Raw genomic sequence first — 16,034 nt, 5'->3', positions numbered from 1 at the left:
TTTTCCCTAGTATGGAGAAATCAGTTGTGTGTGCATAATAATTTCTCAATCTTGTTACATCTTCTGTGGGAAGTGAAAAGTTAACAGGCTTTTATATAACACAGAAGGGATTAGAAATGCAGACTTCCAAACAAAGCTGGGGCTTTTCTGGTGTTTTTCATTACTATTATTTTTTTAAAGAATTAGCCTGTACATCTAGGTAAATTGTCGTGAAATGTTTGGAAAGGGTAATGGCCTGAATGCTCTGCTGAAGTTTTCTTTTTGTTTTGTTTTGTTTGTCTGTTTTTTGTTGGGGAGAAGGCTTCTTGTTTTCCTGCCATTCAGACTTCTGATTGTGGATTTACATGATACTAGCATTTCTACAAAAGTGACTTAAGGCTACATTTTGAATAGGAGTGCGAGCCAGTTGTAGAGTCGCATCCAGTTAGGTTAATCGCTGTTAGTGGAAAGGTGCAAGATGACTGAAGTAGAGCCGACTCGTAAAGGCATTCACCTTTCACATGGGAAATCCTCATGAATTTCAGTACATGGCTGGACAGATACTTGTTTGTTCTTGAGTAAACAATGTGTCAGTATTCAGAAAATAACTGTTAAAAAAATTACCTCTTGTAGTTATGGAGTGTTGCTGTGGGAACTGCTTACAGGAGAAGTTCCTTACCGTGGCATTGATGGGCTTGCTGTGGCCTACGGAGTTGCTGTCAATAAGCTTACTTTGCCCATTCCATCCACCTGTCCTGAACCATTTGCAAAATTAATGAAAGGTATCTATGTTGTTTCTTCCTATGTATTTAAATAGTTATGTTTTGGGAGTATGTATCCTTGCCTGTAATAGTCATGGGGTTGCAAAATAAACACCTCATTTCATAATGTGCTGTGTACAAAGTATTTTGGTTTTCTTCTCACAGCAATCTGGTGTTAGAGACAGTTGAATGTGTTTCTGAGGAAGTCATGCAGTATTACAGTGTACTGCATAAGTTCTTTGGTAGTGACGGAGTACATTTTTTTTTTTCCTCTGGTTTTACTGATCTCCTTTTACACTCAAATTGCATTAATTTTCATAAACTACAGGATATACTACAGATCAATACAAGATCAGGATTAAAATCCCAAGGGGAAGAATGGCAAATGCCATTTTTAACTCATTGTTTCTTCCTGAATGTCAAGAATGTTTTGGAAATACGTTAGAAGTAAGCATTGCTTGCTAATGGCTATTTCCTTGTGTTCAATTAATTTCTTTACCTGTCATATGTATCCCTTCTGTGCAGTACTGCTAGTTTTGCTATTTCAGATCCTAAAGCTAGAGATGAATAAAAATTGGCTATTAATATGAAAATAGTCCTCTGAGTACAGGTAGGTAGATGCCACTTCTGTAAATGGACAAGGGACTAGGGAAACCTTGCAGATAAGGGGAACACATTAGAACTTGAAGTAGCAAGTAACTTGAAATTCATGTAGTTCTTCAAAAAGTTCTATGTATTATTAAAAACTGATGGGATTTTGATAAATTCTAGAATGCTGGGAGCAGGACCCTCATATCCGACCATCGTTTGCCTTAATTCTTGAACAGCTTACTGCCATTGAAGGGGCAGTTATGACTGAAATGCCTCAAGAATCTTTCCATTCCATGCAAGATGACTGGAAATTGGAAATTCAGCAGATATTCAATGAATTGAGGACCAAGGAAAAAGTAAGTTGATTCTTCCAATTGTATGGCAGTGAAGGAATGGTATGTGTATTTATGTGATATAGCAGTTTTGCACTTTTGATTTGTGGCTTACCAATATACTACTAGAAACCTGATTTAGTAGTGGAGGATAAACTACTTGGGAGAAAGGATTTACTCTCTCATTAAAACATTATTAATTTAAGTTGCCTATTCTTGTTGCTGGATGTACTATCCTTAAATTCCATTATTGTGTTGGGACAGTACTTTAAGATAACCCTGTAACTGTCTTGCAGCAAACTTACTCTAGAGAAAAGATTTGAATACTAGTTTTCTCGAATTTCAGACAATGTTGCTTTTCCCCTTTCTTCTTTAACAAAATCAATAAATAGTTCTGTATGCTGAAACTATATCTAGAGGTATTTGAGTTGAAGTGAAATGTTAAGTTTGACAGGAAGTGTAATGTTATGGTAGTAAGTGAGGGTTATCATATGAATGGCTCACTTGGGAGGTACAGGCAGTTAAGAGAGGAACGTATCTACACCTGACTCCCCAAAGAAAACAGGTTGTAGATCTGTAAATGTGGCACTTAGGCTCTTTATAGAACGTGTTATTTTTTTCTTGGATAACTGAATGCATCACTTAACAAACAAACCAGAGTTTATTTACCCATTAGTTAATCTTATAATCACTGCAAATTTTCAGCTGCTGCTGAACATTCTCCTCAGCTGTGGGAATGAAAAGCTTTTCATGCTATTATATGAATGTTTCACATGGCTTCTTTTCCCAAAATGGAATAGTGCTTTTATCTCTCTTCTTCCCGAACAGATTGATAATATTGGTCTCTTTCAGTGTTGCAGTTTTGGAAATCTTCTTGCCAGATATTAATAAGATCAATTAGGTCAAACTTGTACTCATGAATCAGTTAATCCAGTTTCTCTTGTTTATTATCCAGATTCCCGTCACTGATCTTCTTTCTGTATTCTCATATCATATGTCTGTGCTAAATGAGCATTCACGGATAATTCTCTTTGCCCTCTCTTTTAGTTCAACTGGTTTTTAATCACCCTGAGGTTTATATTTTCCTTTAGACAGCTTGATAAAGGCCAGGTGTCCTCTTGAGTCCCTGGTAGAAATGCTTCTAGTAGAAACAGACTCCTCTTTTGCAAGTCTTTCTTGCACTATAATTATTGCTCAGTATATATTTGTTGTTGTTTTTCATGAAGTGGTAGTAGATGAGATAGAAGAGAATTGAGATGCAGTGACTTGTGAAGGAATCTTTATAAAAGATGTAGTTACTTAACTTTGACAAAAGCAAAAACTAAACTCTCATCTTGCAAGTCACAGTCAATAGCCTTTGTCCCTCACTTCTACCATCAAGTATCACAAATGGCTATTTGTGGACTATTGGCTGGTGATGGGTATGACATTACAGATCTACCGTAATATCAGCATATGTGGTATCAGAATTTATTGATCACCACTAGGATTGCAGTGTCGTTAATAATAACCTTGCATACTTCCTATCTGCCTTTTCTTCTGCCCTCTGCTCTTCCCTCTTCTATTTCAGTTCACAGAACTGGGTAAGTGTTGTCTTTGTAGTCTCTGCCCTGCCTGCAGTGGGCGTACAGGTTGCTGGAGCTGGGTTGTGTGCCTCTAGCTGTCATATCTCTTCCTTTGCAGGTGGTTATATTTCCTCTACAGAGAGTAGAGACTTTTCTTTTTACTTGTCGTGGGGTCACCAGACACTGCATTTACTTGCCACAGCCTGCCATAGGGCATAACTCTCTTTTCTGCCCCTCCAGCAGCTGCTCAACCAACCATTTTCCACTTTTTACTCTGGGAGCAATTTTAACAGGCATTCCCATTCAGGTTTTTGTTTATTTTTTTGATTTTCTGGAGGCACTAGTCTAGTATGAGATTTTCCATTGAAGAAAAATCTGACTAACTCAAATAAGTCGGTGCAAAGCTTTGGGAGAAGAGTCATATTTTTGGTGTAAAAGTGAGTTAAGCTTAATTACAGAGGGGAAAAGATAAAATGAAATTTACTTCTCATATGCCAAAGTAAATGCATCTCCAAAGGCATCTGCCGTAATTAAGTAAACTTGTTTAAGAATGAAGGCATGTAACTTTGACTTAGACAAGGTTTTCATATTTGCAGGCTTATTTAATTTGGCACATTATCAGTTTTACAGTCAGGTACTAGGGAGAAAGTAATGTCTATGAAGTATTTATATAATAATAATAATAATAAAACAAACAAAAAAACCCTGCATGGAGTCTCATGCCCTGTTAAAGAGGAACTTCTTTAGCTGGAGGAATTTCCTCAAGGGCTTGCTCTAAATGAGTGATGGTGACGCCCACTCTAAGAGAAGATCACAATCTTCTTTTGACAAACGTTCTTGAGCAACTTAAATATAGAATTCTTTCCTAGCTTCCTTACAATGGGTGTTTTAATTGTAGAGTGGTGTAGAAAGATTGCACAACTAATTGCAGTAAGTCTGTTTTTAATTAGTTTATTTGGAAAAGAGTAAATACTTAATCTGCCAGTGAGGAAACACTATTACTTTTTCTAGACTGTCTACCTTTTCAATAAGGGCCCTCATTTTTTTGCCTAGTTACTGAGCTTTATGGAACCTGAATTTGAGGACAATGAGAGATGGATAATCAACAGTGTCTCCTAATACGTGTTTATTACTGTATTAGTACAGTAATAAAGATTTTTTTGTTTAAAATCTAAAGTACTTTTTGGTTTAGGTTATCCAGTTTCGACTGGACAGGAAGAGGAGGAAAGTGAGAATTTGCAGCAATCTCTAAATTAAGTGATTAAATGTCTTTAAAAAAGACCCCACAAACAAAAAAACAAATCAAAACAAAAACGCAAACCCAAAACCTTACTTGCTGGTTGAAGACAGGCTCCTTTGAATTTCCCAGAGGTAGAATTGCCTCTTGTGAAACTGTGTATGTTAAACAGAGAGGATTAAAAAAAAAGCAAAAAACAAACAACAAACCCACAACTTTTTTTTTAATATTGTGTTGAAACAAGCTCACTCAAAATTAGCAAACCATATAAAATTTGTCAATAATTTCAGTTAAATTTGAAAATTATGATAAGCAGTGTGTATATGCTATAGTTGTAAAGAAAAAACAAGTATCTTTCTGAGGAACAGATACTTCTCACTGAACCAGTTTGCTTCAGTGATAACCTGTCTTTTGACATTCAGAGTCTTTTTGGCAAGAAGAGAGCAGTGGTTTTCCCCCTCGTTTGAAAACACCAGAGTAGTATAGCTCAGAAACTAATTTGTTCAAGACAAAGTGGAAGTTAAAAAGAGCAGGAAATTTTGGTTTTTACTTTCACTGTATGCAATAAGGACTTGTGGTGGCATACAACATTGCTGGACACCAGTGCGCAGAAGTAAGCAGTCTGCTCAGAGAGGAAAAAAAAAAAGACATCACAATTATAAGACTGTACAGTGACAAAATGAATTAATTTTAAATTATCCAGAACTTTTAGCATAGCTTAATTTCAAATGCTGGTTTTCTATTTTTGAATTGAATTTCAATTTCTATCTAGGTAGAATTTACTCAATCATATGTAGAAATGAAAAAATTATGTAGCAAGTAACATACAGTATCAGTCACATCGTAGCTTCTCCTTTTCCTGTAGTCTCTTTTATTAGCAGTACTGACTACTTCTGGGCAAGTGTTTCATGTATAATATGCCCCATACTATAAGGGAGGTCTACTTAAATTTCAGATATATATTAACAGATTTTGGAAGCTGAAGATTAAGATAATTTTAAGATGGTAGATTTACAGCTGTTTAGCCTTGGGGATTCATTTACTGTGAAAAATTAACTAACTTCCTTACTAAAGCTTTTCCTTCTCCAAAATAAAAAAGAATAAAGGGAGAAGAACAACTATTCTATGGCATTGATGGTTGGAGAGTGTGTGGTAATTCAGTGGTTAGTAGCTGTTTGATGTTATATAGATACCTGCTAGATTTTAATTAAGAAAGAAGTGTCTTCTGTCTTATGACTTGATTTATCCCATTACACTAATCCTCATTTGGTGTCATACTGATTGCTTTTCTAGATAGAAAAGTGCTACTTAATACATGGCTGAAAAACAGGAAAGGTTAGAAAATTTAAGATAAAGACATTCATTTGCGTATTCGTCAGGTCATTGACTTTATGTTAGTTCATAGCAACTATCTAAGAGCAGCCCTTATGCTAAGGAAGAGTCTCTGATGTGAAGTACTTGGAGCACATTTTCTGCTAGGTGTAAGCTGATAATCTCTGATTGAATGTGTTGTCCCCATTGCCAGTGCTTACCTGCCTTAAGTGACTCAAGTTAAATGGTTAAAAGAAAATCTGCATAATGCTTGATTGTGTCCGGATACGGAATCTTGGCTTATGCAGAATGGAGGACTGTCAGAAGGTCATATGTGCATGTTGCATGTATATAGTGCATCATGAAAATAGATGAGGAAATACAACCTACTGTGCACTTGATATATCCTTAACACAATCTTCACATTATTACTTAGTTTCACTCGCATGTATCTTATCTTCAGGAGCTTCGATCACGAGAAGAGGAGTTGACAAGAGCAGCTCTTCAGCAGAAATCTCAAGAAGAATTACTTAAGCGCCGTGAGCAACAGTTAGCAGAACGTGAGATCGACGTACTGGAGCGTGAGCTGAATATCATGATATTCCAGTTAAATCAAGAGAAACCCAATGTAAAGAAGAGGAAGGGCAAATTTAAAAGGAGCCGGTTAAAACTTAAAGATGGACACAGGATTAGTTTGCCTTCAGGTTTGCAATCTTTTTAAAGTTCACAATATATGTTATGATTAAATATGCAAGCTTCAGTTCATGGTTGAAGTTTTCAGTATTGGCTATTATTGTAAATCATTGCCAGGTCCTTCTACCCTAACAGTGCAAAAGGGTGTGGTAAGAGTTGTATAGCCCCCCCGCACCACCCGCCAAGGAAACAACTTGCACATATCATATTCTTGTGGAGAAGTCATCATTTCAGCTGGAAGAATCTTTCATCTGATTCAGCTAGAAGTTTGTTGTATCTGGAGGGAAAGGTTACTAGCATGGGAGCCACATGATTTAAGACTGGTTTGCAGTTCAGATTCTTGCTATCGTTCTTTTTGTGCAGATAGAAAAGTACCTTTTTATCATATCCCAGAACTTTCTAACATGACCAAATATTAGTTCTGTTTGCCCTAAACTTGCAAATACCTAGCAGAAAACCAGCACTTCGTAAAGGGGTGGAGGTACAGGTGTAGTAGGTCCAAATTGCATGCTTACTGCAGTTGCAAATATAACACAGCAGTTACAATCTTTGTTGCCTTACTTCTTGCAAGAAAACACTGTAATAGCAACAGAAGATATTATTTCAGAATACAAATATGGTATAATTTGAGAGTTAGAGCATTTAATTCCACCCATGAATGCATTAAAATGCCTCCTTTGCAAAGGAGGCATGTTTGTAGAGAGCTGGGGTTTTGTGTCAGGGACTGGTTTAGTGGTGCCTTTTCAATGTTGCCACGAGATGGCACTATGGAAACTCAAGGTTATGCCAATGGTTGGAAAGGCTTCAGCAGTGGTACCAGTATCCTGGTGTTGATAGGCTTTCTTCCAGTGGTGTCCAGGTCAAGTCTGTCAGTTTGTTACTAATGCAGTAGGAACTTAATGCCACGCTAACACAGGTCTGACCAAATCATAGCTGTCTGGTAGTTGGAAAGAGACAAAGGGGACGGTAGTATTTAGAGTACTGTTTTGGCACTAGTGAAATAAGCTTCTCTTTCCTTACTTTAATAATAAGGGTAAATAAAATAAAAATCACACTACAGCCTTCCAGTCAAGCATGTTAGATTGGTTTATGGTGGATCACAAGCTTAAACTAAAAATTTTGTCCCTTGTTTCCAGTTCTGCTCATGTTTAACTTGAAAAGGTGATAAACAGTTTTACTGAGTGTATCACTTAGCTCTTTGTTGTCAAGAATCATCCAGATTAACTTGTCCTTGAGACAACTCTGTTGTAAGACTAGAGTGCAATCTAATTGCACTGATGATGGGGATTAGAGAGGGGCATATCGTCAAATTTTGTTTCATCATTTTTTCCCTACTTGCCAATATTTGTTGTTCTTTTTTTACTACATTGCTATAAATATTTGTAATTCTGTAATATGGTGTCTTGTTTTTCTAATGTGTTGATAGATGTGACTTCTTTGCTAATGCTGCTTTTAATGTTGTATATGAATTACATGTTAATAAAAATCAGGCAAATCTAATTGCCATGAATATTGATTGTTTTGAGATGAAATACTGAGATTTTTCTTTCCCTCTGTGACTACCAACAAGATTGAATAACAGCTTGTGATGTGGATGTATCTCAGTTTGGGTCCACTTGGACCTACCTGCTTTTGTTGACGATACTGCAAGCCTTTCATATAGTGTCTGTGAAGGTGTGAAACACTGCCTGTTTGACTATCTAAGTTGTTACATTAAGAGTTAGTTTGTCAGTGTTTTTAACATGAACGTCTCTTATACTATCAAGTCTAATTAATGATATAGCTTTAATTTTTTTAAGAAGTAAAACCATATAATTACCTGAAGATTTTTTTTATTTAGAACATTAAAACTGATTTGGTTTACTCTCTTACAGATTTCCAGCACAAAATAACAGTGCAGGCTTCCCCCAATCTGGATAAGAGAAGGAGTTTAAACAGTAACAGCTCTAGTCCATCAAGTAGCCCCACAATAATTCCTCGTCTTCGAGCTATACAGTGTAAGTCTCCACCATTTTTGTTTGTTCATTTGGTCAATACAGACTGTTCCATATGCTCACTGAAACACTGGTAGTTGTATCAGATTCCAGACAGATTTCTGTCTAATTTCCAGGTCCCTTAACTTGTTCTAACATTTGCAACTTGTTCTTTGATGGGAGCTATAATCTTGCTAAAATGCTAACTGATTTTCAGCAATTCAAAATTATTCTGAATGCTTTAAAACTTATATATTTCCTGAATAACTTCAGGAACTCATTTGTAAACTGACTGGGATAAAACAACGAAGAATCAAAATTTATAATGGCAAAAGGCAAAGTGTCACATTTAGAACCCATGTAAGATGGAAAACAAGTTTTTGTTAGGTATTGGAGTTGATAAAGGAAATCAGTTATGGACTATCAAAAAAGAAAAAAGGAAAAAAAATATTCAGAGAATAAGGGAGTCATGTAAGATGGAAAGGCTGAAGCATCAGCCAGCAACCCAACTTGCTTATATCAAAAGAGAAGGAAGGTTTAAGCAAATACAAAATTAGAAGAAAATAAAGAAGAAAGCTTGCTTTAGGTTTTTTGAAACCAAGAGAAATAAACAAAAGCAAAATTATGGGTATGGTTGTAGGCCTACATTATTCCATGTACACTGATGACCGAGGGAAGGTGTCTTCATGCTCTTGTAGTGGATGTACCATGAATATGGAAGAATACTGATCATATTGTTACAGTGAAGTCTGCATTTATATTTGGGAATGAGATATGTAGAGATGGAAAAGAATTCCTAGAGGATTCACTGCTTGCATTTGTACTTTCTCATCTGTTGTGCAAAGCAGACTAATTATCCTTATTTAGCATGGAATGCTATGTGAGATGAAAAAGCCTCAAGTTTCTCTCTCTCTCTGAAATCAGTGGAACCTGTTCTAGCTGACTGCTTATGAATGGTGACTGTCATCTCTTCCAAGGGTAGTCACCTCTGAAGAAAATTACTTCAGAATCTGGCTTTATCAGATGTAAATAAGGAGGAGGGGAAATCAAAATGCATGGGGATTTTTTTTCTGCATACTGTTCTGTAGCTAGTTTAAAGATTGATTGATTGATTTTAACCAACCTGAAGCTTAAAGTTTGGATAGAAACCAGATCTCTCATCTCCTTTGGAATACCTCTGCCTTACGAAATCCTTTTCATTATTAATATTTAAAGGAGAAGTGTTGTCTTCTCTGGCAGTAACTTTATTATTTGTTTGAACTGTAACTAATATAGTTCCCTGGATTAGGACCATTACTACCCATATGTTGTGGATAAAGGAGAGGGGTGGACAAACCCTGTCTTGCTTTTCTTAATGAATATATGAGATGGAAGGAAAATTACTTAAAGTCTTTTTCAGAAATTAGCTGACACAGTATCTGTGTTGATAGTGGTTTCCCGACCTCAAACCATGTGGTGGAGTTTTTTTGATTGGTTTGGTTTTTTAGTGCAGAAAGGTGAGAAAGGTTTTTCTTGGTAAAATGGAATAATTACATATAATCAAGACTGTCTCGTTTTGTCTTTGGTTTTCCTTGCTCTTTATGGAAATGCTTGGAAATGAAGCAAGTGTCAGGTATTGGCATGATTCTGAAAACTTGAGGGGTTTGGTTTTTTTATTTCAAATACATAGCCTTATGTAAGATATACCAATGTCACTCCTTGTATGTGTGCTAAGTGCCACTGGGGGTTTTTCTTTTTTTTTTTTTTTTTTTTTTTTTTTTTTTTTTGTTTGTTTTGTTTTGTTTAATTTGAGCAGGCATTTGTATTTGTAGGACTAGAACATACAGGACAACATAAAGGCTCTCCTTTAAAAGAAGTACACTTCTGCTTCTGAGTTTGGAACCCTAGGCTTTACCTAAAAGCTTATCAGATCTCTCAGGAGTATCTAGCTGAAACAATTTAGCGTCCACACCCATCTGCACCTGTGCAAAATAAATTCTCTTTCCCACAATAATGTTTTATCTTGATTTAACTTCAAAGTGTCTTTGTTTCAAGAAGACTCGCTCAAATACAGATGATTTGAACAGGCGTATCTAACAATTGGTTACTTGATTGCTTCACATTGTCATGAGCGAGTCTAGCTTCCAAATCTACAAGTTTTTTAAGTTAAAATAAAAATCTAGTTAATTGTAAATCTTGTTATTGAAACAAATTCAGCTGATTTTGAAAGGTGTTTTAAAGGAAGGAGGAAAACCAATAAGATATGTATTCCACAAGCCCTGGAATGTGGTTGAAAATGGGAGCATGAAGAAGGTAAATAGAGTGCCGTACTATAGGGGAAGCTGTGCTGGAGAGAAGGTGTGCAGTGCAGGAGTGGCAGATCCACGGGCATGTAAGTGCCACCTCACTTATCATGCTGTTATAACTGGCTAAGTTGTTTTTCTCTTAGGTCTCTCCATCATAGCTGTAAGCATGCTATCTTGATAGCAAGTTATTTTTCCCGTTAGTCAGTCGTATACAAAAATCTGCTTGCCTGGGTCTGGTCCTAGAAAGAGGATCCTCTAAACGCTACAGTAAAAACCTGATATCAAAAGATGCTTTGTGCCTTTATAGATCTGGGCTTTATGACCCAAAGATAAAAATATAAGGGCAACGGTTCTGCTTCTGAAGTCAACTTGACTAAGATCTCTACTACATTCTCTTAATTTTTCCTCAGTGATTCCCAAAACAGATACACACACAGCCAATGGCCGAAGAAACAGTGTATATGTGTACCAGCAAGATGTAGATATCACAAGTGAATATGAACTTCCCAGTGGGGTTATGAAAAAAGGCAAGATTTCATTATGTTTCAAAGGTGCTGGTTCTGTTTAACAGTTGAGACAGTGAAAGACTAAGCATTTAATGAAGGTTAGACACTTTAAAAGCATAATTTGTTTTGGTGTAGTGAGAAGGAAAATGTTTAACCATTGTCACAATTGTAATATTCTGTTTCGTTTGATACCAGTTGTTCCACGGCATATATTTTCTTCATTGCAATTTAAGTGCTCAGTCTAACTCACTTGTCTGAATTTCCTAAATATAAGGTTCTCAGTTAAAGGAAGCATGGAAAATATGATTGGTTTGCTGCTTTATCTTTAATTTGGGTCTCTTGTCAGCTCATAAATTATTTTTCTTGCTTGCTCTTTTTTGGGTCAGTGCAGTTTGCGTGGTGGTTTTTGTAAAAGAAAAAAAAATCATCTCAAATTTTGTGTAGTGCTCGTTTTACTGTGTCAAAATGCTTTTGCAGTGGAGAAAATAGTCTGTCAAAATATTTTGATTTTAGAAGTACTATTTATACGTGAGGGTTTTTTGTTTGTGTTTTTAAATCCAATCTCTAGTAACTTCAGATGAAAGCAACAGAACTTGGGGAAGGAGCACAACTTATCACCAAGAAGAGTTTGAAGATGTGAAAAGAAGTTTTAAAAAGAGAGGTTGTACATGGGGACCAAGTTCAGTTCAAACAAAGGATCGTGCAGATTGTAAGGACAAGTATGTCGTCTACACTTTGTTTGTTTGATAATATTAAGCATTCCTGTTGTGAGTGAGATGAATTCTGCAGACTCTAGTTACAGCTAAAATTCAGTCCTACCTTTTAATTAATTTAGGGATTACATCAATAATGAGTAGCTCCCCCACATAGACTTGAGGATAAAACAGTTACTGTTTTAGTTTTAGTGGCTCTTATCTATTACACTTTATCTCTGGTTTCTGAGTCTTGAACATACTGGGGTGCTGAGCTACTAATGCATACCAGACATTCATGGCCTGTTTATCTTTCTTGCCCTTCCTCACATTGACTTGAGAAACTGCAAGCATGGCCCCCAGTGGGCACTTCCAGTGCAATTAAGTAAGACTGACTGCCTTTGCGTACATGAAGCACAATTCACGCCAGCAACATCATTTACGCTGACAAACATGGGGTGAAAGGGTTCTGAAAATCAGTTGGACACATTCACTTCCAGATTATTTTTTCTGATTGCTCAAAATTGGAGATTAGCAGTTTTACTGAAGCAAGAGACCCTCTTCCTTGTCTCTTCTAGTATATATAATTACTTATAGTGCCTTTTTTTTTTTTTCTTGGTAGAGACTTCCACTCATTTACCTGTGGCACTACTTGGTTCCAGACCATCCATTGAAACTGTCTTTATGATATTTTTGTTTGTTTTAAAGTCACTATGTTTAATAAATTTCCAAAATTCACATCATTTTTTGTCACAGTGAAACTGTTGTCCAGGTTTTCACCAACTTCTGTTCTTCAATAGGTAGTCAAGCCCCATTTTTCATTGGCTTTCTTTTTAGGCCTGAAATTTTCATCTTCTAAGGAATACCTGATACAAGGCATTTACCAATTTATAATCATATGACTCTGTGCTATTATATAAAACTGGTTTTTACCTTTGGAAAGCTTTACTGTTTTCGAGTTATGTACTACATGTTTATAGTTTAAAAAGAAAGCTGTTTTAGTAATTTTCTGTCAAAGTGTATATGAGCATGGTATCCTCTGTAATATCTAAATAACTGTTGTTATTTCAGAATAAGACCCCTTTCAGATGGCAGCAACCCTTGGTCAACTGTTTTAATGAAAAATCAGAAGGGTGTTCCCTTAGCTTCACTATTTGTGGACCAAGGTAAGAGCTATTTTTTAAAAAAGTGGAAGTTGCCATATAATGGCATTAAGTCTACCTCCAGTGTTATAAATTCAATTGCTTGAATTCCTCAAGGATTCTGCAGATTATTAGAAAAGTAGTCATGCTAGCAATCATTTTCCTGTGCAAAAAAACCTATCTATAAAAAAACGCAAGTGTTCACATCTTTACATTTCCATCATTAGCAGCTAAGAAATATACATAGTGTGTGAGGAGTACCACATAGAGATATTTTTTTTTTTCCATGCTTTTGAGTTGCAGGCTGATCTGTATATGAGATCTGCAGTCACCACTTTTTTAGCTTCTTTTAAAAAGAAATATCTAAATCAGTAATTGTCTTGACATTTAAGTGATCATTAATGACTTATTAGTAGTGGGCTCTGCATAGTTGTTTAAAAAATGCATAGTAGTTTAAAAACCTGTAAGCCCTGATGTATTCCCAGATAATAGTTCCCTGTTTTTTTAAGTGAGACTTATTCTCTACATTTTCAAGAAAAAATATGTAGATTTCAAATCTTATAGTTGTTTAGGCAACATTTTGGAATTTATAGGTAAATCACAAGGGAAAACTTACTTAATCCTGTTGGGATCAGGAACATAATAGCTGTATGTTGCTTTTATGTTATTATATTTATATGCAACACATATATTACTATAATGTGTTGTGGCTGTACAGTATTCTAGTAATTTTCAAATTTGCACACACTTTCTATACTACAGATTCTCTTTTCTGAGAAAATTAAGTTACCAGTGTCAGGAAAAAAATGTGTGTTATAACTTGGTGCCCATACCAGCAGCTAGATTTATGCCAGCTGGTAGAGGAAGTGGTGAGCTGCTTGAACACTGCTTCCCTCACCCCCTCCCCCCCCAAAAAAGGCGTTTTCATCTTTGTCTATACTGCTAGGGGTATAAAATCAAGGCTTCACAAATAGTAATTTTATAGATTTATTAGCTTACTACTAAACCCTACATACAGAGAAGGTTATACGAGTTTACATATTTGCATTTCAAATTTTTTTGTGTTTATTCTGTAGCATTCAGTAGTTCATAGTAGAATAACACACGTAAGTCAAATTATACCTTCCATTTTATTTGTCATTAGGTGTGAGATGTCAAATTTACTTTTTACTCCAGACCACCATGGAGTAATGAATTAGCTGGAAAAATTTCTAGTAACATGCTGGATGTTGGAACATGGCTTAATTGAAAGTGTTGTAAAGAATGTGTTCCAGATCTTACCTGGCAGTTTGTGTATAGTAAATTACCTCACTGTAGTCCATACAGAAATATTTTCCATGTTCTTTGAAAAGCACTGCCAACATGTTGCAAATCCTCAAATATCACAGAAAATGCAAAGACAGTATCTGCTTTTCAACTGTGTTAAGTGCATAAAGTTTGGGAGATACATTATGCCTCCCTTAAAATAAAGGTAAGTCTTTCAGATGTGGAAAATATAATTTGTTTACAGGTAACTTATATACTCAGGAAGATTGATCCGCAAGTTGATTCTAACAGAGCTTGCTTTTAGGTTGCTAAAAAGAAATTGTAGCAAAATGGTACTTCTGCTATTTTAAAGATATCAAAAGAACATGAAGCGGATTAGGCTTAGGTTGCATTTCTGAATCTTACAATGTGAGTCTCTGAGCTTCTGACTGCATCTGAAGGGGGTGTACAGTATACCTCAAGATTAATAGTTGTGTAGGTGGAAGGAAATAATGGTGTACATATGCAGACATGCAATAGCAAAATAGCTGAATTGCAATCTTAAAGTATACTGTAATGTTTTATAGGTGTCTGTACTGATAAGAAACTTCTCCCTGAAGGTTTGGACAGTAAAAGACCAAAGCCGATTAAGTTGCCGAATCAGGCCTATATTAATCTACCTCTTTGGAAAGATGATCAGGGAGAGAATACAGTAGAACATGAGAGCTTTGAAGAAGGAACCTCTGCTAGTTCTACAAACAGTACTCCTCAAATGACACCTACAAACAGTCTGAGCAGGACACTGCAGAAAAAGAAGACTGATTCAGTGCTGTATGGGTGTGCTGTCCTCCTTGCATCTGTTGCCCTGGGCTTAGATATCAGAGCGCTGAACAAATCGCAGGGTCCAGATGAACTCTTGCCTAAAGATGAGAAGAAGAAGCGTGATGGAATATTTCAGCGTGCTTCAAAATTTCACAGGAGTGCCAGCCCTACACGACTGCAGTCTAAGAAAGAGGAAACAAGTATTCCATCCCTAAATCCAGCTGCAAATACTGTGAATCTTCTCTCTATGCCCTCCATTTCCACAAAATGCCTACTTCAATCTGACAGTGAAGATGCGTTTGTAAGCCCTGTGCTTGATGATTGTGGTCCCTGTAGTTCCACTGATGACTTTTCATCTGAAACTTCCGAAAGTAAGAGAGAAGAGAGGATACAGCTGGCTCCTAACACGGTTTCTACACGATTAAAAAATCAGCCTTTTAATCTTTGTCTGAAACAAGAATCTCAAAACGTGCCAAATGATTCCTCGACAAAGTTAAGTGTGTTGGGTCACAAACGAACCTTATCAGATGGGAACAATTTTCAGACCACAGGTGGGTAATTAAGAACTTAAAATGTAGGGGATTTTTAAGTATAGAAACAGAAAATGTAGGGAAACTAACCATTCACTAATGAGTTGCTATGATATTTGTTACACTGGTATGTGTCAGCTCAGCCACCATAACTAACCATGCTTTCTCTATATCTCTTCTGCAGCAGTAAAAAATAAATTACGGCCTCTAGCAGAATATATAGATGCAAAAATGTTATTTGAGCATTGCTAGTCCTCTCAGGAGATTCCCCACAGATGTACAAGCCTCTTAATTTTTCTGGTGGAAAAAAGCCTGCTAGTGTTTGTGGCAACCCAGTTTTACAAACGGCAAAGAAATCAAGAAGTCACAT

At 36.2% G+C, this 16,034-nt stretch overlaps 1 protein-coding gene across 2 annotated transcripts in view; it reads left to right on the top strand.

Annotated features, from left to right (window-relative positions):
* The window catches only part of MAP3K21 (mitogen-activated protein kinase kinase kinase 21), a 43,022-nt gene that overhangs the window by 23,650 nt on the left and 3,338 nt on the right, over nucleotides 1-16,034 (top strand). Inside the window, exons 3-9 of one of the 2 annotated variants that reach the window (XM_049830556.1) lie at nucleotides 613-761; nucleotides 1,512-1,687; nucleotides 6,240-6,480; nucleotides 8,344-8,466; nucleotides 11,802-11,952; nucleotides 12,997-13,091; nucleotides 14,933-15,685. In XM_049830556.1, coding sequence (XP_049686513.1) covers nucleotides 613-761; nucleotides 1,512-1,687; nucleotides 6,240-6,480; nucleotides 8,344-8,466; nucleotides 11,802-11,952; nucleotides 12,997-13,091; nucleotides 14,933-15,685 — 1,688 coding nt within the window. Of the gene's footprint in view, nucleotides 1-612; nucleotides 762-1,511; nucleotides 1,688-6,239; nucleotides 6,481-8,343; nucleotides 8,467-11,801; nucleotides 11,953-12,996; nucleotides 13,092-14,899; nucleotides 15,686-16,034 lie in introns of both variants that reach the window. The other variant, XM_049830555.1, reaches the window with a different exon arrangement.

The sequence above is a fragment of the Accipiter gentilis genome, chromosome 28 (assembly GCF_929443795.1).
Source record: "Accipiter gentilis chromosome 28, bAccGen1.1, whole genome shotgun sequence".
Classification (NCBI taxonomy): Eukaryota; Metazoa; Chordata; class Aves; order Accipitriformes; family Accipitridae; genus Astur; species Astur gentilis.
This window is presented reverse-complemented; position numbering and strand designations above follow the sequence as displayed.